The sequence below is a fragment of the Mus caroli genome, unplaced genomic scaffold (assembly GCF_978045245.1).
Source record: "Mus caroli unplaced genomic scaffold, Mus_caroli_1 scaffold_1, whole genome shotgun sequence".
Taxonomy (NCBI): Eukaryota; Metazoa; Chordata; class Mammalia; order Rodentia; family Muridae; genus Mus; species Mus caroli.
The window spans coordinates 31,469,845-31,496,643 of record NW_028227256.1 but is presented as its reverse complement, the minus strand read 5'-3'; the positions used below and the strand labels follow the sequence as shown (position 1 = coordinate 31,496,643).

At 47.6% G+C, this 26,799-nt stretch overlaps 2 protein-coding genes and 1 pseudogene across 2 annotated transcripts; 2 read left to right on the top strand and 1 right to left on the bottom strand.

Annotated features, from left to right (window-relative positions):
- The first annotated feature begins 377 nt into the window (after positions 1-377).
- Positions 378-8,496, top strand: LOC110294063 (serine protease 40). Its single transcript, XM_021162076.2, has 5 exons — positions 378-621; positions 1,448-1,610; positions 2,993-3,267; positions 4,935-5,104; positions 8,055-8,496. Exons 1-5 carry the CDS (start codon positions 441-443, stop codon positions 8,367-8,369), a joined length of 1,104 nt encoding a protein of 367 aa, XP_021017735.1. The 5' UTR covers positions 378-440; the 3' UTR covers positions 8,370-8,496.
- A 7,845-nt stretch (positions 8,497-16,341) lies between these two features.
- Positions 16,342-24,569, bottom strand: LOC110294071 (cryptic protein). Its single transcript, XM_021162080.2, has 6 exons — positions 24,517-24,569; positions 24,218-24,264; positions 23,946-24,113; positions 23,242-23,356; positions 23,053-23,162; positions 16,342-16,521 (listed from the first exon to the last, which is right to left on the bottom strand). The coding sequence occupies exons 1-6, from the start codon at positions 24,567-24,569 to the stop codon at positions 16,409-16,411; spliced, it is 606 nt and encodes a 201-aa protein (XP_021017739.1). The 3' UTR covers positions 16,342-16,408.
- On the top strand, positions 21,893-22,391 carry LOC110294078 (U1 small nuclear ribonucleoprotein C pseudogene; annotated as a pseudogene).
- Positions 24,570-26,799: the final 2,230 nt, after the last annotated feature.

The window sequence follows — 26,799 nt, the reverse complement described above, 5'->3', positions numbered from 1 at the left end:
GTAGACATATGGAAATTTCAAAGCCTCAGTATTTTTTTTCTAAATTAGAGAGATTTAGTAGTTCAGTAGTTAAGAGTGCTTGCTGCTCTTCCAGGGGACGCACACTGGGCAGATCACAACTGCCTGTAACTAGCTTCTGACTCTGGATTTGGGGCCGATGAGATAGTGACATGCCGGTGGTGTTTTGCGTGCATGCTTGAACTGAACGAAATGGAGAAACTCTGGGATGTAGTGGGTGCTCTCCCCCTCCCCCGCCCCCACTCAGAATTGTTTCCATGAAAGCCAGAGACGAGGACCATGGGCCTAGGTTTTTGCTCAGCTCCCACGAGGGAGGTGGGGTGGGCGAGAGGGGTTCCCTAGAGGCAGTTTGTCGGAGTCAGCGGTTGTTTGCACGTGCTTTTGGTCCTGCCCGGGACCCAAACACAAGCCGGCCAGATGCCATGTGTGGCGTCAGGGCCAAAAAGTCGGGCCTGAGTGGGTACGGGGCCGGCCTGCTGGCTGCTCTTCTCGGAGTGAGCTTCCTGTCACAGCATGCCCAGACCACAGAACCCACCAACGTCACCAACGCTGCAAATAACACAACCATCCAGATCATGAAGTCCACTCTATCCCTGTCAGAGGGTAAGGAGACAGGAGCAAGGGTGGCCTTTAAAGTCGGAGGCAGGTTTCCAGTGAAGTGTGTCCCCTCCCTTCTCCTTCCCTCCTTTACCCCTACCCCTCTGTCCCCTTTCTTCCCCTTTGGAACATAAGCAGTCGGGAGAACCTAAGGGCCTTTACATTGAAAAGGAAAACCTTGCCGGGCGTGGTGGCACACGCCTTTAATCCCAGCACTCGGGAGGCAGAGGCAGGCGGATTTCTGAGTTTGAGGCCAGCCTGGTCTACAAAGTGAGCTCCAGGACAGCCAGGGCTATACAGAGAAACCCTGTCTCGAAAAAGAAAAAAGAAAAGGAGGGCCTTGAGACTGGGGACCTATACAAATGGCCCTTTCCTCAACTGGCTCTTGCCCATTGACCTCATCTTCTCAGCTCAGGGTCAAGGTTCTCTTAGCGCTGCACCACCGTCTTCACTGGGTTGGGGGTCACTCAAAATGACCATAGCCCAGAAAAATAATGGTCTCTGTCAACTTCAGCTTCTTCCTCTTCAGAGCTGAGTTCCCTATGCTGAGGTCTGAGGAGAGCCTAGCAACACCGTCCTCATTTCTGCTTCCACCTCTGTTTTGAGAGCCTTGCTGAGAGGAAGCCTTGGTCTGATCCAACCCTCCCCCTGTCATTCAGGGTGCTCTTTGTCACATGAGCCTTGCCACTCCACTTCTGACCTTGGGTACGGCCACCTGAGAACAGAGAGGAGAGGCCACTGTGTCCCCTGGGTCCTACTGATGCTGGCATTTGGGGCACCAAGCACATGCATCCTGAATGCAGGTGCCTGGCGGCTGGGATTGTCTCTACAGTATGTGGCAAGACCAAATTCCAAGGGAAGATCTATGGCGGTCAGATTGCAGGGGCTGAGCGGTGGCCGTGGCAGGCCAGTCTGCGCTTATATGGCAGGCACATCTGTGGAGCAGTTCTCATCGACAAAAACTGGGTAGCCACCGCTGCCCACTGCTTCCAAAGGTGCGTGTTCCCTCCCTGGGCCCTTCTGCTGGAAAGGGGTGCAGGAGAGAGTCACTAGGACAAGAGGAGAGGCTTGAAGGATATACAGCAGCCATGTCCTTCTAGGCTGTGTTCTGGGATAGCTTGCTGCCTGCAGGAGTCCTCTGTGCTGCTGCCCTGACCTTGAATGGTGTCCTTCACCTGGATTATCATCCTTGCTCATCACCCGACACTATCTTCTGCCAGTCTGGGTCTCCTATTAGAGGGTTTCTCACCCTGGGGAAGTCTTCTTCCCTTCTCTGAGATTCAGCTAATAAGTGTAGCTATCGTGATGATATACACATTACTTTTAAACAACTAACTGGAATACTGCATCCTGCATCCTCTGGCTGAGGGCTCTCTGTAAGCTTCATCCAGGGCATGTTTATTAGAAGCTCATTTGAGTTCAGGTCACCCTTACACTGGAGCATAGTCCTCTCCAGAGGGACCCTGGTACCATGTGTGTGTGTGTGTGTGTGTGTGTGTGTGTGTGTTACAGTGGAGCATAGTCCTCTCCAAAGACATCCTGGTAGTGTGTGTGTGTTCCTGTCTTTCCTGTAGTGAAGGGTGTTACTATTCCCAGAGCTGGAACTATCTATGTACTAGCAGGAGGACACATTATTGCATATGGGTTCCATACATACGCATATGGGTTTATAGACATATGCTGGCATCCATGTGTGTCAGGCCCGTCATGGACAGTCACATGGAGGATGTGTGAGAACCACCCATCAGGAAAGGCCATGTCCCATAGATCAGGAAGGTATATCAAGATGCCATGAGACATACAAATGGAGGATCCCTAAAGAAAGCAGATTCAGCCATGGGGAGTGGGCATGGACGAGAGCCTCCTTATAGTGGCCATGTAGCCTAGAATACAGTCTGTGTTCCAGAAATGGTAAGTTCTCATTTATCGTTCCATTTCCTCCACAAATACACCTCAAGTGCCCATGGTTATGGTTAGATGGGAATATGATCTTGAATGCATCCGTGTCTGAGAATTGGGGTATAAGCCATGTTCGCCAGGAGGCAGGGTCTTTAAGAAGGCCATACACGTGTAAGATAGATCTGGGCAGGGTTGAGTGAGATTTTTCTCCTCCCAGAGGAAAGGGTGCAATTTGATAGAACTCTGCTGGTCATTAGCTTGGCAGCCCTCTGGATTCTAGGATACACAATGGCTTTGGTATCCTCAACAGTGTGGGATCATCCTGCCCCTCAAGAGGAAACCACCCATGTGTTAGGAAAAGAAGGGGACACCTGAAATGAGAAAAGAGAGGATCTGGTGGCCTGCAGGGCAAGAGACAGTCAGGGAGGCAGCCCTGAGCCAACACTTACAGGCCCTCCTCTTCCTCCTCCTGCACTAGATCTCAAGAACCAAGTGACTACCAGGTCATGCTAGGCTACACCGACCTGAACAGTCCCTCCAGGTACAGCAGGACGATGTCAGTGCAGAAGGTCATCGTTCACAAAGACTACAACAGATTCCACCCCCAAGGAAGTGACATTGTCCTGCTGCAGCTGCGTTCCTCTGTGGAGTACAGCTCCCACATCCTCCCAGCCTGTGTCCCTGAGGAAAACATAAAAATCCCCAAAGAGAAGGCCTGCTGGACAAGTGGCTGGGGCCATCTCAGGGAGGACGGTGAGCACAGGTGAAAGATAGGAGGGGGAGGGGCAAGAGCCTGGAGGCCTTTCCAGTGGTTGTGAACCCCAGTTTCTGGTTCAAAAGCAACTCCCCCTTTCAGATTAGAAGTGTAGGCTCTCTGACTCCAGAGCTCTGACCGCTGCAAGGCTCTCCACTGGCCAGGAAAGACACCTGGCATCCTTAAGGAGATGAGAGCAACCTTCTCTCCCTGACATGGGACAGGTTGCGGTGTTCAACTGGGGAGCATTCTCCTCCGAAGCTTACTGCCCATCCCTTAAGGCCCAGAAGCCTGTTCTACCAGCTCTTACCAGCTGTCCCGCACACTTGGTTCCGAGATCTGGTCACCTGGGCACCGGAAGTCTTAGTGTTGGGGAGTGACATTCTCCTGGCCTTATTCTCTGAGCAACACAGGATTGCGACTATCTCTCTCACGATGCCTCATGTCAGATATCCTGTCATGCAGACACGATGTCAAGTGTCCAGGATGACAATGCACAGGTTCTCTGCGCACACCATGCAGAGGGAACTCGGTGCCTGTGGACTCTGGTGTTGTGGGCCACAGGAAGAGCCTGCTGACAGCAAGGGACAAGTCTATAGGTTTAGACTGAGAGCACAGAATTCCTGGGCTGGGGTTTCCACACAAGGCTAAATGCTTTCAATCTAAGACAAGATAGCGGTAAGTTAAGTAGAAGAGAAGGTGAATTTGACATGAGATTTAGGGTCACAGTCTGGCCAGCAACAGGGAGGCTTGGAAGCAGGACCTTCTCTGAGGTGGGGGTTAGGGCCCCCCTCCCTTGCCCTAGCCTCTAAGTGTCTGCCTCACAGGCTAGTCTCCAGGACAGTGGTCAGAGGCCTTAGAAGGGATGCACTATCACTCTCTAAGGGGCTGTGTCAGGGCAGATGGGGTCTCCAGGTCAGGCCAGGGGGTGAGAATGGAAGCACAGAGGGGACGGCCTGGGCGGGGGCAGCTCTCAGAACCTGAGAGTCTGGACCTTCAGTCGTCCTCTGTCATGACCTATCCTGACCACAGTTTCTGGGCCTGGGGACAGGCTTGGGTTTGCTACCTACAGGCAACCCCTGGGCACCCTTGAGGGATGTGAGCCATGGACCCTGAGCGCAGTGAGCCACACTGCTGTTTCTCTGCTCCCATGGAACAACCCAGGCCAGATCTGGGAGGGCACCTGGAAACATAATCCATGCCTCCAGGCCCTGGATGCTCCTTCAGCTTGGCCAGTCCTCTTGTCATTCTCCTTCTGGCCTGTGTCCTAGGCCACTGCTACACCCAGGGTCCAGTGTCCCTGCCTCCAGCTGGGGCCCCGCAGGCCAGACAGAACTGTTTGAAAGCTGAGCCCCTTCCTTGGCTTGTGTGTTCTCAGGGTATAGTCTCAGTCCCCTTGCATGGTGAGGAGGCTCTGCCTGGGACCCCACTGTGGTTGCACCCAGTGTTCCTCGGCCCCCACATGGGGACCTGTACAGTCGCCATGACTTCTGCCTGGTCCTGCCTTCCACAGAGCCTCATGTTTGCCCTTGCTGCCATATTTCTTGGTCACCGAGTGCCTGCTGTGGCCTAGAGTGGCTGTCCCCCAGCATGGATCATCCTGGAAGGGGAACTTGGGGCAGGGTCTTCCCTTAGCTGTGTCTCAGATCTGATTCCCCTCTCACAGTACGAATTCCTTTGCCTAATGAACTGTATGAAGCCGAGCTCATCATTATGAGTAATGACCAGTGTAAAGGATTTTTCCCACCACCAGTTCCGGGATCTGGTAGAAGCTACTACATATACGATGATATGGTGTGTGCTGCTGACTATGACATGTCAAAATCCATCTGCGCAGTAAGTGCAACCTGCTCGCTCAGGCGGCTTAAACAAGCTTGCCACCTTTGTACCCTTGTGCTGTCTTAGCCGCTCTCCTTCTGTGTCTTCTCCAGACCTTGTCTCCTCCATTTCTTTGTGTCATTGGAAATGGCCATCCCTTATACTGCCTGAGGGATTTTTAGAAATTAAAGACAGTGGGTTCATGAGATGTCTGAGTGGGTAAAGGCACTTCCCCCCAAGCCTAATGGCCTGAATTTGATCTACCACTTGAGCTACATGGTAGAGAGAATCAATCCTTGCAAGTAGCCCTCTGGTTCTACATCCATTGCACACGCACATGCACACATACACACACAAGTGCATGTGCACACACACATGTAAAATGGATGAATAACATTTAATTAAAAATAGAAAGTTGATACACTGATGTAAACAGCACCCAAAACCTCATACCCCTTCCCTTTCTCTCATTCCTAGAATGGTCCTGTCTTAGCTTTAGAAGAATTATGAGTCCATGCTGAGACTTTACCTAAACATGCATCATACAGGGTGCAGGCTTTTGCCCTGATTGCCTTTTAGCCAACAGGATGCAATCCAGCCATGCCACCATCAGGATACACTACATTCTTCCTTATTCATTCTTATCCTCCTGGCATTTGGCAGTTTCTATGAAAGGTCTTTGCAATGGCATTGTCCAGAACATGCTAGAGGGGCTATCATGCTAGCAGTAGAATCACTATGCCATGAGATATGCATATGTTCATGTCTTACACATACTCCAGGCATTTCTCCAACGTGGGTCTATAGATCTGCACTCCCACCAGCAGCAAAAGGTTAGGTTGCCCCATACTGCAGCATTTCTTCAGATCATATACCCATTTCATTTAGCCATTGGTTATGGTCTTTCTTTTTCTTGTTCTTTTTGGTTTTGTGTTTTCATGTTTCTGGAGTGTGTAGTCCAGGGTGGGCTCAGTTTCAGAGAGCTCTGCCTGCCTCTGCTGGAGTGCTGAGACTAAATGCATGTGCCACCACCGCCCGGATTTGTGTGATTTTTCATTTGCATGTTTCAGATAACTAATGAAGATGGAAGTGTCTTTGTTTATTTTTCCGATTAATTCACAAGGCTGTTTTGCCACCAGTGGGATCAGGTGTCTTTCATAATGACTCATAGGAGCTCCTAGGTTTGGGGCATGAAGGCATCACTAGTTGGTAGGGGTGCAGTCTGTATAGTTTACAATTAATGGTTGGGGAACCGATGCCGGAGAGGAAGTGGGCAACCCAAAGTGTCTCATGTGGTCTCTGCTTTCTCTGTCTCTTTTGTTCTGTTCCCTTGACTGTCCTCTGAGCTCAGAAACCTATGACTCACATCTTATGTGTACCTTTGCTGTTCCTCAAAATGCCAGATAATTCTCAATGTCTCCTTCCCAGACCACTGATCATCTCTCTGTCTATCGGTCATCTAATCATCTATATCTGTCATCTATTTATCTATCTATCTATCTATCTATCTATCTATCTATCTATCTACCTATCATCTATCTGTCTATTTATCTATCCATTATCTATCATCTATCTATCTGTTTATCTATCTACCATCCATTATCTGCCCATATGTCATCTAATCATGTATCTGTCTGTCTATCTATCATCTGTCTGTCTAGAAGTGATCTTACTGTGTTAGCTCAGGTTGGTCTTCTAATCTTTGTGCCTCTGCCTCTGGAGAAACATGATTGCATGTATATAACACCCAGCTTGCTTTGCTGCGCACATGTGAGGGTCAGAGGGCACCTAGTGGTAGTTGTTTCTCTCTACATTGTGATTTCTGGAAATTGAACTCATCTCCATACAATTACAATATAGAGAAAGGGCCAATCCTGTGTGCTGAGTGGCTCCACCCACCGACTGCCTAATCAGTCCTTTTACTGTACCCTGCCTAGGCCAAGCCTGTAGCCCTGTCTCGGAGGCTCCAGAACCTTCACCAGGGCCCTTGCTTCCCTGCTGAACACCTGTGTCTCTGCTCATAACTTGCCACAGTCAAACCTCAACAATTCTATCTAGTCTTGGCTCAGAGAAGCCCTCTCAGGGCCTGGTTTGTGCATCCCCTTGAGGGTTCTTCTGTCATCTCTGCAGCCCACTAACCCTATGTAGGGTCTTCCAGTGTGTGCCCACAACCCACCGTGTCTCCTGAGCACTCTGTAAACAAAGACTGTTTTGGCATGTTTCGGCACAAGGTTGGTGGGAACTGTGGTTTGGGGTGGGGTTTTTTTTTGGGGGGGGGTTGGTTTTGGGTTTGGGTTTTGTTTTGTTTGTTTCTTCCTGATCCTATTTTTTGGCCTATGAGATAGGAATGTTTCTACCCATGATCCCAGGGACCTTCCCATCTCAAGTTTTTGCTGAGTTTGGTGTCTCTCCTGACACCTCACAGCTCCCCATGACTCCACCCTGGCTCCACCCATGCAATGGCCTTTTTTTTTTTTTTTCCTGCTCAGCACATTCTACAGTTTGTCATCTTCTAAAAGATGCTCAGTCAAAGGGCTGAAGATTCCCCAGTAACGTTATTAAGCAAAACACAAAGGTACATGTGGGATGCTGTGCTAGGGACAAGGGATTCAGCCAAAGATTACAGGCTGTGCCTCCAGGTCAATTAGTCAATTACCAACCCTTTGGGACTTCAGAGATATCTCCCACATAGACAGAAGGGCAGAAAGCACATATCCAGCTCTAAGACTCCCCACCAAATGGTGTCCAGGGTCCCCTTCCTTGGCAGTTTTGTGGAATAGGACTCCAGGGCCTTCGCTGAAGATACCGACCCAAGGGACTGCCTGTGCTTGGATTTTTTAAAAAATTGCTTAAATGGTCTTGATGAGGTACACAGACAGCAGAGACACCTGGCATCCATTGCACTCTCTCCATTCCAGTCAGTGTCTGTCACTCCCTGGATCACTCTTCGTGTCCTCTTTCTTCTCAGGGAGATTCTGGGGGCCCCCTTGTCTGCTTACTGGAAGGCTCCTGGTACGTGGTAGGGCTGACCAGCTGGAGCTCTACATGTGAAGAACCGATCGTCAGCCCCAGTGTCTTCGCCAGGGTCTCCTACTTTGACAAGTGGATAAAAGATAACAAGAAGTCATCATCCAACTCAAAGCCAGGGGAGTCCACTCACCATCCAGGATCCCCTGAGAATGAAAATTCCGAGGGCAACAATAAAAACCAAGGTGCTGTCATCAGGCTGACGGTCTGCACAGCCCTGCTGCTCTCCCAGGCCCTCCTGCAACAGTTGATTTAGTTCAGGGATCTGTGATGGAGCTACGGGGTCTTAGACAGCCAGAATGTCCTGCAAGCCACCTCACTGAGCACTGTCATTCATTCCTCCATCAGTATGCCACACTTGCCCTGGGCCAGGCAAAACAAAGAATGAAAACTAAAGAATAAAACTAAAAACTAAAGAAATTTCTGACTTTTTTCTGGCCCATCAACACCACTCCAGAGCAACACTCTGCAGAAGCGGTTTCCAGCTGCTCAGTCCCAGGAGGCCACATCCTCCCTAGGCAGGGAATGTGGATGAGATATCCAGGAAGCTGGTCTACAAACATAGAAGCCAAGTCACTGCCCATAGGCAGGTGAATTTCACAGTCTCTGCCCCTTAAGCCCACCCCTAGCCCTTAAGGCTGCTTGTTCTTTCAGGAGAATGAGCCACTGTATCAGCCAAGCCCTCACCATGCAGCTGCAGCAGCCTGTGCTCCTGGAACAAGCCCCAGGTTTGGCATAAGGGCATCTTGCAAGCCCAAGGTCATAGTAAAACTTCTAGAGAGTTTGACAGTGAACTGTGAGGGCCGCTGAAGTCTGATATCCCAGTAGCAGTCCTCAAAGCTCTTCTGCAAGGGTCAGCAGTCATCCTAACATTACACTTCCATACTCTAAGCCCACCACTTGCTTGATAAGCCCACATTGCTTGTGGGCTTGCTTCAGCTGGCATTAGCTGAGGCTTGGCAGACCTGGGAGTGGCTGACTTAGCACTGAGCTCCCTGCAAATCTAACTGAGTAGCTGCTTGTATTAACAAATGCTAATTATGTTCCCCCCCCTAAAACTGCTTTCAGGAGAGTCTGCACGTAGCTTCTGGGAACCTGCCCCCCAGTTGGTTCTGGTTGGTAAATAAAGATACCAGCAGTTAATAGATGGGGAGAACAGACAGAGGTGAGATTTTAGTATTCCCAGGTTTGAACCTGGAGGAGAAGAAGGAGGTAGACCATACTTTAGGAGAGTGTGCCAGAGAAGAGACACAGAGGCAGGGAAGCAAGGAGACCACTGTGGGCTCTGGGCCAAGAAAGCCTGGTCCACAGGGCTGCACAAATGGGTCCAGAGCGGCCAAGATGGAACATAGAAGTTAGTAAGTAATAAGAATTATCAGTGGGAAGTAGATTCTAACAGCTGGGAGGCTAGGAAGTTGCCTAGCTATTGTGCTGCTTAAGGCATAGTAAAATATAAAGGCTGTGTGTGTGTGTGTGTGTGTGTGTGTGTGTGTGTGTGTGTGTGTGTGTATCTTTCATTCAGGAACATAAACCATTGAGGTAGGTAGTAACCCACACCAGGATTTACTTCTTTAACAATTAATTCAACATAACTGTGTCACCACACCCTATTCAACCTGTATGGGAGCTCCCTAAGGGCTCCACACCACAGTCTCCACTCTTCAATGTGAACTGTAGATAAGGAAGACACTGGGCTCTTGGAAGACCCATAGTGCCATGAAATAAATCCAGGTGCTTTGGGCAATCCTTTCCAACCTTGTTCGAACATCCCTGGCCCACCCACTCTTATGTGCAGTTCAAATCCCTTTACTGCTGATGTAAAGATTCCCAGTGTGCAACCTGTCCCTTTTTCCCTGTCTGCAGATTCCCCTCCCTCCTTCCTTTTCTTCCTGTGCCTAGAATGAGTTCTAACTCTATTACTAAGTTCCGTCTCTATTACACAGCTGTGACAAAATAACCAAGGAAATCCATGCAAAAAGAGGCAAGGTTATCTTGGCTCCTGGTTTCAAAAGTTTCAGTGCTTGGCACTGTGTTTTGCCATGAACATAGTGCCAAGGAATGCCATATAATGACACCATGCAACAGACCTCAGAAAAGAGGTTTATTGGTGCAGTAATATGCAAAGGGCCCCTTTGAGCAGAGGAGGAGGAGGAGAAGGAGGAGGAGGAAGAGGACAAGGAAGAGGAAGAAGAGGAGGAAGAGGAGAGGGGAGGAGGGGGAAGAGGGGGGAGGAGGGGAGGAGAAGGAGGAGGGCAGAGGAAGAGGAGGAGGAAGAGAAAAGAAAGCAGGTCGTGATGACGCCAGGCTTTATAAGGGGTATGGAGCATGCACATAGGGAAAATACATGACTGTGGTGACAGTGGACACATGTCACATTGACTGCTAGTGATGACAGGGCTGCTGCTGGCACTAAGTTACTCAAGCTGGGCATTAAGCAGCCATTATGCTGAGGTCAAAGTCTAAAGCAGGGGATAAAATAATAGGTTTGACTATGCAGGAGAGGGGATGGCAGACAAGCTACAACCTTGAAGGAATGTTGACTCACCTCTATCTCTTCCTATCTCCAGGGGTTGAGTAATTGTGATATGTTTTCTCTGGGTTTATACCATGTTCAGTGGGTGTTGAGAACTAGTAGAGCTTACCAGTAACACTCATTTCCCACCTGGGATCCCATGAGTTTGTGATATAGAGATGAAAGGCCCCATTTTTTTCAAGAGAGAAAAGACTCAGAGTGAGGATACATGCATAATACCTGTGGGATGGTTTGCATATGCTTGGCCCAGGGAGTGGCACTATTTGAAAGTGTGGCCTTGTTGGAGTAGGTGTGTCACTGTATGGTATGGGCTTTATGACTCTCATCCTAGCTGCCTGAAAGCCAGTATTCTGCTATCAGTCTTCAGATGAAGCTGTAGAACTCTCAGTTCCCCGCCTGCACCATGCCTGCCTAGATGCTACATGCTCTCACCTTGATGATAATGGCTTGAACCTCTAAAACTGTAAGCCAGCCCCAATTAAATGTTGTCCTTATTAGACTTTCATTGGTCATGGTGTCTGTTCATAGCAGTAAAACCCTAAGACAATCTGATATTGCCAAGACCATTATAGGCAGCCTACATATATGTCTGGCCATTCTTTACGGTAGCCTTCTGTCTTGTCATAGAGGAAGCAGACACAAAGGCCATGGGTTGAAGGAGGAGGGACAGATACAGAGGTGACAGGAACTGTAATCAGCTCCTGACAACCAAAATCCAACAATGCAAATATCTCAGTGTCTAACATATGGGACCCACTCATGATCTTCTAGGCTCAAATATGCCTGAACAGCTTCATTTCTCTGACTGTCACCTGTAACACACACTGTTTTTTAGGCTCAAGCCTCCACTTCACACATGCTGTCATCTTTGGTGGTCACCCCCATAAGCCTACCGTGTCCAACATATTGGTGTTCCACGGCAACTGAGGCTGCAACTTCACCAACAGCCTCCTGGACTCTCTGAAACAAGGCCAGCCATGATGCATGATTTCATGCTTCAGCATCTCTCAATCACCCCTTTGATCATAGCATTTTCATGCAATTTAGAAGTATCTTCACCAAAGGCCTCTTACCTCTCATAGTACCAATGTTCCATGTCCCTTTCAATTCTGTGGCTTACATGTTACTAAAACCAATAAAGATCAGCTCATTAAGCTCTAAGAACTCAATAGCTTTTCCAGACCAAATGCTTCCCCAAATCAATACAGTTGGGCATATCAAATTAAAACCCCACTCCTGGTACCAACTTCTATAGAAGTTACTTTTCTGTATATAAGTTACAACACCATGACCAAAAGCAACTTCTGGAAGAGAAATTTTATTTTGGCTCATGGTTCCCGTAGGAGAGTGAGTTCGTAATGCCAGGGAAGAGTAGTAGCCAGCAGATAGTCCGCACAGGAAGGTAAGAGATTATTTCTTCACTTTGTTCAAACACAAAGAAAGCAAACAGGAAGTATGGCAAGGCTTTAAAGCGTCAGTGAAAACTTCCTCCAAAGGCTGTACCTCCCCCCCCCCATAGCCCCCATAAATGGTGCTGCCACCTGGGGACTAAGTGTTCAAATATGTAAGCCACTTTAAGAGACATTTCTCTCAGTGTTCTGGGTTACACTGGATGATTGAAGAAAGAGGGTCACTCAAGGATGAATTCAGGCTTTGCTTGCAGCAGGGAGATTCAGCCTCTTTGGACTGAATGCCACCCAAAAGTATATTTAGTGATTGTTACACAAAAGTTGTTTTTTAGGTAAAACAAGTTTCTCAAACCAAAGCCCCTGATCAAATCTATGTCTCTTGAAGGAAGACATCACGCCCCTGCAACTTAGTCCTTACTGTGCACTGTCTGCGGCACTCAAAAATGCAAGACATTCCAGGTGTGCCAGGAACGCCTGTGACCAAAGTCATGCAAAGGCTGTAAAGCTCCTTCAGAAAAACAACCCTACAGATACCAGAAAACAATCACTGTTCTCTATAATGACATCTTCAAGGTCAAAGGACTTCTAGAAAACAACTATTTCATTCTAATGTTTATCGGAGATACAATGATATGTATCTACTAAAGTTGCACCACATTCTACTCCCAGGCCCCTATAGGTGCAAGGTCATGTGATATGCAAAATACATGTAGCCCAACTCCAAAAGTCCCTATAATCTATTTCAGTCTCAACGCTGTTTAAAGGTAATCTCTTAACTATAACCACTGATAAAATTCAAAAGCAAACTGTGTACTGTCAAGACACAGTGGCACAGAATACACCCTACCATCCCAAAAGTGAGGAACATATAGAAAGAAAATACAGGACCAAAACCCTATACCTCCAGGGCCAGTATCTCTAATTCCAAAGGGCTTTAGATGGCTTGGCTCATCCAGCTTTTAACTCTACAACATGCATCTTACTTGGGCTGGTTCTACCCTCTCTAGGAAGTTCTCCTTGGCAGATATCTCAGAGATCTGATATCTCAAATATCTTGGGGTTCTTCACCTCAACTGAGACTTCACCTTCAGAGATTCATTCACCAAAAGCCTCTCGGGCCCTCCTTGCTTCCAGAGCGTCATTCTTCTTGCATCAGCTCCAACATGGTCACACATTGCCTGGTCTCAGTGGTTCTCTGAAAACAAGGAGGAAGAATTCATGTCTTCCTCACTCTTGCATCTTTTAAAATCCCAAAGCCAGTATCCTATGGATGGCATGATCCAGTCAGGCTGCCAGCCTAGGATAGAGTCACATTAGCAGCAACTTCAGTATACAGTTGCTTTCTAGGAACAGAACCTGTAGCTTCTCTTTCACAGAGGTCACCTGGGTACTGTCTTGCCCTCCAGGTACTTTCTTATTGTTCTCAAGTAGAGTACGCGTTTCCGTTATGATGTTAACAGTTCCAGCATCTCTTCAGCACATGCCTTGACTGTAACATGAGGCTACCTAGAGCTCTTTTTGTTTCCAAACTGTACAGTTTTTATATTTCTCTCTGTTCATTATAGGTCTGAATCTAAGTGATCAGTAATAACCACTCCAAAGTTTTGCTCTCTTAAAATTTTCTCCATGGGGGCTGGAGAGATGGCTCAGAGGTTAAGACCACTGACTGCTCTTCCAGAGGTCCTGAATTCAATTCCCAGCAACCACATGGTGGCTTACAACCATCTGTAATGAGATCTAATGCCTTCTTCTGGTATGTCTGAAGACAGCTATGGTATACTCATATAAATAAAATAAATAATTAAAAATTTTTTTCTTCATCAGAAAATAGAGCACTTTGCTTTTTTAAATTCAAAGATTTTGTTTTTTTTACTCTGTGACATTCACACAATGTATTTTTATCATATTCCCTCCCTTTCCCCAGCTCTTCCTAGATCTCTCTCTCTCTTTCTCTCTCTCTCTCTCTCTCTCTCTCTCTCTCTCTCTCTCTCTCTCTCTCTCTCTGTGTGTGTGTGTGTGTGTGTGTGTGTGTGTGTGTGTGTGTGTGTATTGGTCAGTCTGTCTGTCTCTAACAAAACCAAAAACTGTGGAGTCTAGCTTGTGTTGGCCAGCTATTCCTCCGTGTGAGGCTTGCCCTGGAATGTGATTGGCATACCTGGTATCAGTGAAGAAAACTGACTGCCACCTCCCAGCAGCTACAAATCTCTAATAACTCCTTGGCCAGGGATGGGAGTTTCATACCCACTCCTCCTCCTCCTCCTCCTCCTCCTCCTCCTCTTCTACACGGGATTTTGTGCAACTGACAATCTTTCTGCCATCTCTTCCACATGGATCTCTGAGCTTTGAGGCAGGGGTGTGATGTAGGCAGAGATGGGTTTCATCTCATAGAGTGGTTCTTAAACTCAATTTAAGACAAGAGGTTGGTTACTTCTGTAACATGTTTGCCACAATTGCACCAGCGAGTTTGATAGCTTGCTGGACAGGTCATTATTGTTGTTTACAGGGTTCATAGCTGGGTCAAATCAATGATTACTTCCTCCAGTAGCATGTATAGCACCTTCCAAATATGGTTCACACTAGCCATTAGGGGTGAAACTTCCAGTTGAGAGTCAGCTAAGTGTCTCCATATTCTGGGGCAGAAGAACATGGTGTCTTCACAGTAGGGCCTTAGAGCCATGTTGTGGATGGTAAACAATAGCATTGGCAATAGCCTATAATGTGTAGGTCTTGCCACCCTACTTTAAGCTCTGGGTTGACCATGCTACCAGCCCTGCCCAGGTTCCCTTGGATCTATAAATGAAAGGCACACACACACACACACACACACACACATTAGCTTATTTTTGATATGATTTAGCTCAATGGCTGGGCTCTTCTAAGCCATCCTTGGTCATCATGCCCTTCTTCTCACTCCCAGCTCAGCACCCTATATCTACCTTCATGCTACCTGTCTTAGTCAGGGTTTCTATTCCTGCACAAACATCATGACCAAGAAGCAAGTTGGGGAGGAAAGGGTTTATTCAGCTTACACTTCCATACTGCTGTTCATCACCAAGGAAGTCAGGACTGGAACTCAAGCAGGTCAGAAAGCAGGAGCTGATGCAGAGGCCAGGGAGGGACGTTTCTTACTGACTTGCTTCCCCTGGCTTGCTCAGCCTGCTCTCTTATAGAACCAAGACTACCAGCCCAGAGATGGTTCCACCCACAAGGGGCCTTTCCCCCTTGATCACTAATTGAGGAAATGCCTTACAGTTGGATCTCATGGAGGCATTTCCTCAACTGAATCTCCTTTCTCTGTGATAACTCCAGCTGTGTCAAGTTGACACAAAACTAGCCAGTACACTACCCCAGTTCCAGTCGAGGAAGCTGCCAATGGTCACTCCACCCAAGATCTCACATGGATGATGTCTCTTTCTCCCTCTGAGGCATGGCAAATAATTGTTCCCCCTCCCCATCTGCTAGCCTGTCTGCAGGGAAATCTGGAAGTCCTGCCTATTCCACCAGCTCATTGGCTGTTAGCATCTTTATTGATCGATCAAGAACCAAATGGGGAACAGGACCTTCAGATTCCCAATCAAAACATCAACACCCTCTGAAAGAGCCTATAATATTTGGGAATGTTTGTGGGATCCCATTGACCAACAACTCAAAAGATGTAACCTGTTCCTGATTGGGGTATGTCTCTCTATAATATGTTAACTCCATTTAAACTCCCCATTTTACATATGCATTATTTTAGGAAGATGCTGTGAATCACATCAAGTGACTGATTACTAGTGAGAAGGAAGCAGCTGCCAGAAAGCTTGCCCTCAAGCCCCTCCTGTCTTCCTTTCAATCTCCACACAGCATGTTGGGTTTTTCGGAACCCAGAACAGTGTTCAGGACTCACACGACCTCTTCCATGGGCTCAGAGGTCAGTGGAGAGACTGACAGTGAATAGCAAGTGACAGGGAATTTCAGCAGTGAAGCATGCAAGTGAGGGTCCAAGCTACTCAGACTGACTGGCTGTTACCCAGGAGGGGCCAGTTGTTTGGGGACCTCATTCAAGCCTATTCAGTGCATACTTTGAAACCTCCAGAAAGGGACTCTGAGTTGAACAGGCTGGGCTCTTGTATTCAGGTTTGCCTCCATTGGAGACCTTGAAGAGAGGCCCAGCCAAGCAAGGAGGGCTCACCATTAAGCCTCTTTATTGTACAGCATGAGAATCCAGCATATTCCAGCGATTCTGTTATTTACAGGACACAACACCGAGTCAGATGCCCACCGCCCAGCTTTCTTGCTGGCACACTGTGGTGTCATGTGTCATCAAGGGTGACACCTCCGGAGGAGATTCTATCATCGCACTTGGGAGCCTCAGCCCTTACCAGCCACACCCTGCAGGAGGAGGCAGAGCACCAGCAGGAGGAGGCTTGGGATGCTGCATTCTCTTAATCCTCTGGCGCCTGAAGAAAGGATGCTTTTCATGTCTGGAAAAGAACACAGAGAATATATAAAATATATGGCTACAGGATTGGCCGCAGGAACAAAGAGATGTCTGTACTTATTCTCTCTAAAGCCCTCTCCTGCCTGTTGCCCCCTCACCCCCCCCAACCTATGTGTGTGTGTGTGTGTTGGTATTCTGTCTGGACTCCACCCCCACAGTTACCTGGCAACAGCCAGGTAGGCGTGGCCCACTATAAGAGGGACTGCTTGCCCCCTCCTCCCTCCATCCCTCCCTCCTTCCCGCCCTCCCTCCCTCTCTTTGGTCTTTTGAGACAGGGTTTCTCTGTGTAGCCTTGGCTGTCCTGAAAATCTTTCTTACTCTCTTACTCTCCCTCTCCCCATTCTCTTCTCCCTTCTTTCTCCACATGGTCATGGCCAGCCTCTACTTCTCTACTCTCTCCTTCTCTCTGCCTTTCTCTGCCTCTACTACTCTCTTAACTCCCCATCCACATCCCCCAAATAAACTCTATCCTATGCTATACCACATGTGGTTGGTCCCTCAGGGGGAAGGGGTGCCTTGGCATGGGCCCATTGAGGCATCCCCTTCCCCCACACCTCACCACACCCCCATAAAACATATTCTTATTTCTCTTTATCTTTTTATAATCACAACAGTGTTGGGGGGTGTGCCTGTGTGTACACATATATTCTATTACATATGTGTGTGTATAATTTTTCTTTAAGATAGGGTCACAGTGGTCATCCCTTGGCTAGCCTGGAACTCAGTACTTAGTACTAGCCTGGAGCTTAGTATTCAAACCAGGCTGGCTTCTGGCTCATAGAGGACTTCCTGCCTCTGCCTTCTGAATGCTGGGACCAAAGGTGTTCACCACCATATCTGGCCATCTTCAGGATGGCAGAGCTCTTGCTTAGCATATGTTCAAAGCAATCAAAGGAAACGTTATTTTCCTCTGTAACCAGAGACCCCTAAATTTTCACTGAGCATTGAGAGCTGAAGGGAAATAAGTGCCTAGGTGTTTCCAAGTGAACAGCCCTTCAGCCTAACGTCTTTATTTAGCTCCTGGGCAGAATGGGGAAGCCTGGGAGTATTGTCCCTGATTCATTCAGAACAAATAGAACTGATTTGCAGCCACCTGCTACATAGATGGCCCAACTCTCTGTGCAAATTAGTTCTTTGGGTCTTTATATATATGCAGGTATGAGTTCATGTGTGTGTGCAAGGTATCTGCACGCTTGTAGAGGTCAGAGGTCAACCTTGATTGTCACTCTTCAAGCACCTTTAGGATTTTTTTTTTTTTAAGACAATGTCTCTCACTCAGACCTAGGGCTCACAGATTAAGGTAAAGTGGCTGGTCAGAGATTGCTTCACAAAAATATAAAATAAAACAAACCTTTAAAAAACCATAACCCACACAAAGGAGCATTAAGTATTGACGTTGGGTGTAGGGTACACATCTTTAATCCCAGTTCTTGGGATGCAGAGGCAGATGGGTTCAGCCTAGCCAGTGATATACAGTGATATCCTGTATGCCTCAAAAAACGAGGAAGAGAAGTGGAGGAGGGGAGAGGAGGAGGGAGAAGAGCAATTAATGATGATCCCGGACAGAGATCCTGGCCATACACAGGTAAAACACACATGGCGTCAGCGGAGGACAGGGTCTATCACACAGGGTCACCTTTCTGGGAGAATGGAGGCCACGGGGGAGATTCAGGTCCCTTGGGTTCTTACACACAAAATACAAGTTCAAGTATACAGTTTCAACAGGCTCTGTAAAAGAAGCAACCTGGGGGTCTCAAACTAGACCCGTGGCCACTGGGATGTGCTTCTCATGGGATTCCTTGAGATTAGAAAGAAAAAAATAGAATATCCACTGTGGATTTAGATTTAAAAAAATAAATCTACATTCCTTATTCTGTGAACCCCCACTATTCTTTGTTACACTAGGGAAGAAAAAAATCCTGCTACTCGTGGATGACTTGTTGCTGGTACCTGAGACCTTATTATATACTTATACTTTTGCGCATCTGTGAGAAGGAAAGAGCTGAAGCCAAGTTTGAGCACTTGCTGCCTGTCAGTGTGCCTCTGTTGCTGCACAGACTACAAGAGCAGATTCTCTTCTCCTCTTGGAGGTTTTAGGGCCTTCTGTGATAAGGGAAACACCACATCTCAGTATGAGATCCCGACTCAGTGCTTCTAAGAGCTCCAGTCTGCAGCTTCTGCTGGAAGCACCACTGAATTAGGTGGCCCCCTTGTGCTTGTACACCACAAGAGCCATGCCCACCAAAAGGACACCCCCCAAAATGCATGCCTGTCATGGTTGAAATCTGGGTATACACTACAAGCTCAGAGCTGCTTGGAAGCAGGTACCCCAGGCCAGAGGCTGGGTCTACCCACAGTTATTTATTCATTTATTTGTTGGTTGGTTTGGTTTTTATTGTTGCCAGATGTGCAGTTTAAAGGAAAAACTGAGGGCTAGGAGGTGGCTCAGTGAGTGGTCAACAGCACTCTAGCAGAAGAGCAGAGTTCTGTTCTCAGCACAAATGCCTGGTGGCTGACAACTGCCTGTAGCTCCCTCTTCTGGCCTTCTTGGGCATCTGCATGCATATGCCATGCACACACAGACACACATGTACACATAAATATAAAGGGAGAACTGAACTTGTAGTGGCTTGGCCTGGATCCATCTCATGCTCAGATTAACACACCAGCATTTCTTATAGCCACCATGTTTGTTGCTAGAGGCTAAACCCAAGGTTTAGAACATTCTAGCTACTATGACACATACCCTACTACACAATAGTCAATTGACTTCTTTTCCCCTTGAATTTCTGAAAATAGGACTCAGGGCCTGGCATATGCTAACCAGAGGCTCTGGTGTTGAGTCCGACCCCAGCCCTTCATCTGCTGTTGGTGCTCAGGAACATTTATATATTCTTACTTCTTGAGGGTTGCTCTAAGGGGGAGAGCTTTGGCTGTGTCCAACCTGAACTAGGTGGGAGTTTTTCATTCTTTCAGGTGGAAGACCCAGTCAGAGCAAGGAAACTCTTAGCCTGGGGGCTGCTGGAGGAAGATGTAACCCCATAAGATGGTGTCTATTTGTGTTCCTTCTCGCCCATAGATTGAATCAAAGTATTATAATTATCTCAAAGGTGATTTTTCACATTGACATCTTATGAAGGGATCTCAAACATTTTCTTATGTTTCTGTACTGGCTGGTTTTGTGTGTCAACTTGACACAAGCTGGAGTTATCACAGAGAAAGGAGCCTCTCTTGAGGAAATGCTTCCATGAGATCCAGCTGTGCAGCATTTTCTTAATTAGTGATCAAGGGAGGAGGGCACATTGTGGGTGGTGCCATCCCTGGGTTGGCAGTCCTGGGTTCTATAAGAAAGCAAGCTGAGCAAGCCAGGGGAAGCAAGCCAGTAAGCAACATTCCTCTCAGCTCCTGCCTCCAGGTTCCTACCCTGTGTGAGTTCCAGTCCTGATTTCTTTTCTTTTTTTCTTTTTTTTTTTTTTTAGATATTTTCTTCATTTACATTTCAAATGCTATCCCAATTGTCCCCTATACCCTCACCCTGCCCTGCTCCCCAACCCACCCACTCCCGCTTCCTGGCCCTGGCATTCCCCTGTACTGGGGCATATAATCTTCGCAAGACTAAGGGCCTCTCCTCCCAATGATGGCCGACGAGGCCATCCTTGGCTACATATGCAACTAGAGACACAAGCTCTGGGGGGTACTGGTTAGTTCATATTGTTGTTCCTCCTATAGGGTTGCAGACCCCTTTAGTTCCTTGGGTACTTTCTCTAGCTCCTTCATTGGAGGCCCTGTGTTCCATCCAATAGATGACTGTGAGCATCCACTTCTGTGTTTGCCAGGCACTGGCATAGCCTCACAAGAGACAGCTATATCAGGGTCAGCAAGATTTTGCTGACAGGACCCTGATATAGCAGTCCTCACTTCTTTTGGCAATGAACAGCAGTGTGGAAGTGTAATCTGAATAAACCTTTTCCTCCACAACTTGCTTCTTGGTCATGTTTTGTGCAGGAATACAAACCCTGACTAAGACAGTTTTCTTGGGATTAGATGTAAAACACAGCCACTTTTCAACATTCTAAATAAGACTATCACAAATGAAGACGTTCATTCATATTGAATATTCATAGTCTTCCAGGAAAGGTACATGGGTGACACAGTGGTCTGTTTGCTACCAGTGGGAGTTTTCATCCCTAAGTTTCATTTTCCCCAAACAGAGAGGCGATGGACTCATAAACTGTGGTGGAATCCAATGAAGTAAGTGGGCAAAGCACACTGGTTAAGAATACAGTGGGCACAACTACACGGGCAACCTTCCTTAGTTCCCAAGCATCAGCTAGAGAGCTTGAAAAGGGTATTCCCCATTCCCTCTTGCTGATATCCACCATTGAGATGGGACCTGCAGTGCCATCAGAGGATCAAAGGCACAAGGTTGTTACTGCACCTTCTGGGCCTGACCAGCTACCCTGGAGAAGGATCTTGATATTTTGTCCAGCGTGGATGGACGGAAGCATATTTTCAGAAGCCTGTGCCACCGACTTTGGCAGATATACAGGAGTCTCAGTCCTGGATGTTTCCAAGGACGTGAAATAGTGATTGGCTATCCTGATGCTCAGATACCGCTCTGCAGACCTTTCGTGGGAGATTGCTAACGACCGCATTTTCCACATTCCCAGGAATGAAACTCTGGTAAGAATTGAGACCATCTGCAAAGCCACTAGATCTAGCCTGTAAATTTACCCTGATTCCCAAAATTGGTGTCCTCCAACCTCTGGGACTCAGGAAAATCAAGAGCCATAAACCCAACAAAAGGAGATTGCTTGGGAGAGAAAGGGCTTTTTTTTTTTTTTTTTTTTGTATGCTCAGTGAGCAGAGGGAAGGAAGGCCATAGGAATGTTGAAGGCTGGGCCTGGAGACCATCCCGATGCTCCACAGGAAGAGGAGGGGGGAATTCAGGAAGGAACCAACCATTGCAAGTCCCCCTCCACTAATGGCCCGACCCAGTGTTGTATCCTAAGAGTGGGGCCAGGCAGAGCAGCTGAGGACCTTCCCTGCTCTGGCACGGCCCTTCCTAGACTGCCTGGGGAAGGAGGCAAGATGTCACTGCTACATCTACCGAGGAGCTCAGAGCTGCCTGAGAAAGAGCGGGAAAGGGGCTCCAGTTTCATTTCATGGCTGTGTTCCTTCCACACAGTGCACAGCTAAACCACCCGGGAGTGACAGAGGCAGAAACAGCACCGGGTTGAACGGTGAACCTTCACTCACTGTGCCTACCACTGGGAGTCCACACCAGCTCCTATTAAGATGAGGAAGGCTCCCTGGTGTCAGGGACCGAGGTAGCCAACGGCTTGTGGAGCAACATGCCTAAGTTTTATTGTGACTACTGTGATACGTATCTTACCCACTATTCTCCGCCTGTGAGGAAGACACACTGCGGTGGTCGGAAACACAAAGAGAATGTGAAAGGACTATTACCAGAAATGGATGGAGGAGCAGGCTCAAAGCCTGATCGACAAGACAACGGCTGCATTTCAACAAGGAAAGATCCCTCCAGCTCCATTCTCTGCTCCTCCAACTGCAGGGGCCATGATCCCACCTCCCCCCAGTCTCCCCAGTCCTCCTCTGCCTGGCATGATGCCTGCATCCCACCTGGAAGGCCCTCCCATGATGCCAGTGATGGGCCCCCCTCCTCCTGGGATGATGCCCATGGGACCAGCTCCTGGGATGAGACCGCCCATGGGAGGCCACATGCCCATGCTGCCCAGGCCTCCCATGATGTCCAGGCCTCCCATGATGAGATCTCCCGCCTGCCCTATGATGGTGCCCACACAGCCTGGCATGACCCGGCCAGACAGATAAGAGCAGAAGCGCTCTTGATCGTTTTGTATTTCTTGTTCTGTTCCACCAGGAGATCTTGGTGCTGAGCCTGAGTGTTTACTAGATGCATGGAAAGGAAACTTCCCTTCCTAACAGAATATTTTTGAAGGGAGAAGTAATACAAAAAAAAAAAAAAAAGTTTTCACTTATATTGTGAAATGTGAAAATAAAATCATCAGCCCTTTTAGTTTTTTTTTAAAATAAAAAAGACGAGGAAGGCTGTAGCACAAGACATCAGGTCGGAATGTGGCAACCCCTCCCTTCCTTGTTAGCGCTGTACCTGTGTACCCAGTGTTTGGAGATCGCTAGTGATCTGCTTAAGCTAGCTTGGCTCCCAGGTTAACTCTGCTCCGCACCTTGTAGCTTCTGGACACCCCACCCCCCCACCCCCCAATTCACTGGGATATTGCTGGCAAGTTACAGTACATCCAGCAATCCCCGCAGAAAAATGTAAATAATGCCGTACATTCACCGCGGATTCACAACGATCGGAACTTCATTAATTTGCTCATTTCTATGTCTCCTGGAACAAGCAGATGTTCTATGTCTCCTAGCACAAGCAAATGTGCACCAATCACTAACAATGAAGACACAAGTGTATAGTGTGTGAGGTAAAAGTCAGGGAGCGGGAAGGTGCTCTTACCACAGTGGCTGAACGTTTGGTGCGGGAGGCAGTACAGGGCTGAGAAGACGCACCTGCATAGGCGACAGCTGTGCAGGGTCCAAGCTCCATGCCCTAGGGCGCCACAGTCTCTGCAGAGGCCAGAACAGGTTTGTCAGTTTACCCCTCTCCCAAGCCAGTCCCCACCCAGCCCACTTTTGCTCCACCCACCTGCGCCTCTGGTCGTGCTCGCAATAGCGACCAGTGAAATACGTAGGGCACACGCAGAAACTGCCCAGAACACAGGTGCCGCCATTGTGGCAACAGCGGGATACAGGGACTGCACCTGCAAGGATGACCTGGGTCAGCAGCTGTGTTAGCCTCTGGAGCTTGGCAAGTCCCCTCCCGCAGAGGGCAGGGCTTCACAGCCTGGGAGGGGAGGGACCGTCCCTGCTGAGTGTGTTTGCTAGGTAAACCCCACTTTTTAGTTGATGAAGACTGAAAAAGAAGTTAGCAGGAATGTGGGCGGGGTCCGGGCAGGGACAGCCCTTGACACCCTCCAAGTTGTTTCTCTCCCTCTCTCTTCCACTGTTAAAAGTCAGCATGTGACTTTGTGGGCAGTGATTAACCACAGGCCTCCCAGGCAGGACCACCCATGGGTGTGATGTCGCTAACCCCTCCTGGAGCCATTGGGAACGCTGGATTGCCTGAAGGCTAGGCAGCCGTTATCTCTGAAACTTGATAGTAAAGGCATCACTAAAATTTCCTTTTTATGGTTTTTTTGTTTTGTTTTTAAACTTGAAGGTGAAAAAATGCTCTTGTCGGTGTCTCCTTTCTACCCCGATTTTCCCTTGTTTTTCCAGTCCCGATTCTCCGGATCCACTGCCCAGGGTCTCCGGATCCACTGCCCAGGATGTCGCAGAACTAAGACTTACTCTCTCCCAAAGTGCTGGAGTCAGTAAGGGAATCCCATAGGCGCGCCCCCTCCGGAATGTCATTCTTTCTACTGGAATTACTCAGAGTTCTGTCCAGTGTCTTCCCGGGGATCACTGGAGAGAGGATATTGCTGACTTCTCTGGCACCATCTCCTTCACTCTGATAGCCTTTAAATAATGACAAAGTAAGAAACTAATAGTGACGGACAGACAGAGATTTTACGATTTATAACGGAAACTCTGGGGACTGAGGGAAGGGGGAGTTAACTTACTGTATCCCAGACTGATAAGCTGTGCGACAGTCACCAAAAACAGGGGCCTAGAATAATTAAAAAATCATCGAACTTTCAAGTCTACAATCAGACTAAGCCCAGTTCACACATCAATCATAATGTAAAATATATAGCACATTTATAACATAATAAAAATCACACGCATCCACAGTCATTGTAGCACTTGTAGATTTTAAAGGTGCCATCACAGTTTAGAAAGGTCATGAGATGGAAGACAGCCAGAGAATTTCAACCCTCCTAGCCTGACTTTCTAATACCTGGCTGGCTTCTGCCCTTACCTGGCTTGATGCATTTTCATACCGATACCCTGGGTTGGTGAGTTCGCTCTCATCTGTGCTTGGGGATCAGTGACCACAGAAGTTGAAACTCAAATGTCCTAGCCCCGGAGGCACCCTTTACTCCAGGTCTTGGAATCACTCTAGCAGGTTACAGGATGCACAGTCTTGCAAGATGAAGATGTCTCTGCCCTCTGCCTGGACCAGAGACAGCAGGGCTAAAGGAAGATCCTTGAGTCCAGGTGCTAAAGCCCTCTCAGGTCAGGAGTGCTGAACCATCAGGCTGGAAGTGCTGACCCTATAGAGTCCTGGATGCAGAGGGGTGGAGAAAGGCTGCCAGCCTCCCAGTGCTATTTACAGTCCCAGTGCTATTTACAGTATTGGTGACAGCAGGGTGGCCAACGCCTGAAGTAAACCATTAGGGACTAAGACAACAGGCCTCCTCAATCTCACTGGGAAACAAACAAGAAATTGACAAGGTTGAAATCTCAACAAACCAAAGAGCTTTGGCAAGAGATAGAAGTGGAGATTGCCTGTTGTAAGTTCTTGGACTGGGAGGTAAAGAGGGCTCAGCTGGAGAGGGGGTCTGGACAGTGGGACTTAGCAGCTGAGGAGTGCTTCCACAGGTCCTGTATGCTGAACAGAAAGGCAAAGGGGAGACCCTGCAGGCTCTGCATCCTGGGGCGCTTATCAGCTCCCACACATGGAGCCTCTGCCCTCTGCTGTGCACAGCAGCCTCTGGGGAGACATGTGCTTCCCTGATGCTGAGGTGAGGAAGCTGAACCTTGAGAGGTTAAGCCCTTTGGCAAGTAGATCATTGAGAAAGATTATGTAGACTGTGCAGAGTCCGCAGCCCACCCATCCATTTTATCTGAGCTGAGATGCTGCAGCCTGAATCACTGGAGTGGACAACCTGGGGCTTCTGATCCTCAGGTTTTCTGTCTGCTGAGATAGGACCTGAGCTCCATCCTTATCATAAAGGAGGACACTTAGCAATGGTTTGGTAAAATCTTCTATGACTTTATGCAGAAACTCATTTTTAAAAAATCTTGTATCCTCTGAAGTTGAAATAATGTTTGACACTAACTTGACTTATTTCTACTTTAAATGTAAGCTTCATCCAAAAGGCTGTTAAATCAGGAAGGAAATGGTGAGGCTCCCCAGTCTGTAACCTCCCAGTGAAGGGTTCTGTGGGCTGGGAACTGACAGGAACTGGCAAACACCAGTGGGCAAAACCCATAGAGAGGATGTGGCCTCAGGATTTCAGGGCGACACAAAAATGCAATTTTAAATGTAATATTTATTGCTGGTAAAGAACACAGTTAAATTGCATGTGCAAACCAAGAACATTTTATTGTTTCAAATCAATACAAACTTCTACATGAGCTGAATAATTATATATATGTATACATATACACATTTAAAATGTATATATATTTAAACATATATAAATTTAATAAAGAAAATCATCTATATTCTAAGTAAGTAAGTATATCCCTTTGCCAGACATGCAAAGAAAAAAATTAATATTTTTAATATTATTTTATTTATTTGTTCATTCATCTATTTATTCAATGTATGGGTGTTGTGTGCATAATACACCTGAATGCCAGAAGAGGGCAGCAGATCCCTTTATAGGTCATCATGAGCCACCATGTTGTGGCTGGGAATTGAACCCAGGACCTCTGGGAGAGCAGCCAGTGGTCTTAACCACAGAACCATCTCACCAGGCCCAAGGGAAAATTTTTTAAATAGTTCATTGTGCTGAGTTCTGAATCCCAGCACTTGAGTGGCAGAAGCAGGCAGATCTCTGAGTTCAAGGCCAGCCTGGTCTACAGACCAAGTTCCAGGACAGCCAGGGCTACACAGAGAAACAATAAACCAACAAATTGATGGTCATTGTATAGAATGTAATGGGAAATTTTTGATATACTCATTTAACAGAGCTATCTCAAATCTAACCCTCCTTCCACATAATTTCTTTTACTAAAAATTTCACAGTGTACATTTGAGAGCATAACACAAGAGCTGGGAAATTTATCCAGTAAATTCAGACTCTCATGTAAATTCAGACTCAATACCTAAGTGTGAACCTGGCCAATCCCATTTCCTCCTGGGCTTAATTTCCATGGAGTCACAAAAAGCAATTCCCAGATACCTTGGCACCCACCCATCTGCTTTGCTGTTGTTCGCCTGGGGCTTACTTGCTTGCTAGGCAGAAGCTAAACCTCCTGAGCCACAAGTCCACCCACTGCTCAGATAGGGTTTGGGAAATCTACACTTTCT

Excerpts from the sequence above, each read along its gene's own strand:
- LOC110294063 (XM_021162076.2), top strand. The coding sequence starts at position 441 with ATGTGTGGCGTCAGGGCCAAAAAGTCGGGCCTGAGTGGGTACGGGGCC. Across the intron at positions 622-1,447 it reads CACTCTATCCCTGTCAGAGG|TATGTGGCAAGACCAAATTC; the intron begins GTAAGGAGACAG and ends TTGTCTCTACAG. Across the intron at positions 1,611-2,992 it reads GCTGCCCACTGCTTCCAAAG|ATCTCAAGAACCAAGTGACT; the intron begins GTGCGTGTTCCC and ends CTCCTGCACTAG.
- LOC110294071 (XM_021162080.2), bottom strand. The coding sequence starts at position 24,569 with ATGAGAGCGAACTCACCAACCCAGGGTATCGGTATGAAAATGCATCAA. Across the intron at positions 23,357-23,945 it reads CTCCAGCACTTTGGGAGAGA|GTGCAGTCCCTGTATCCCGC; the intron begins GTAAGTCTTAGT and ends TCATCCTTGCAG. Across the intron at positions 16,522-23,052 it reads CCAAACGTTCAGCCACTGTG|ACATGAAAAGCATCCTTTCT; the intron begins GTAAGAGCACCT and ends GTTCTTTTCCAG.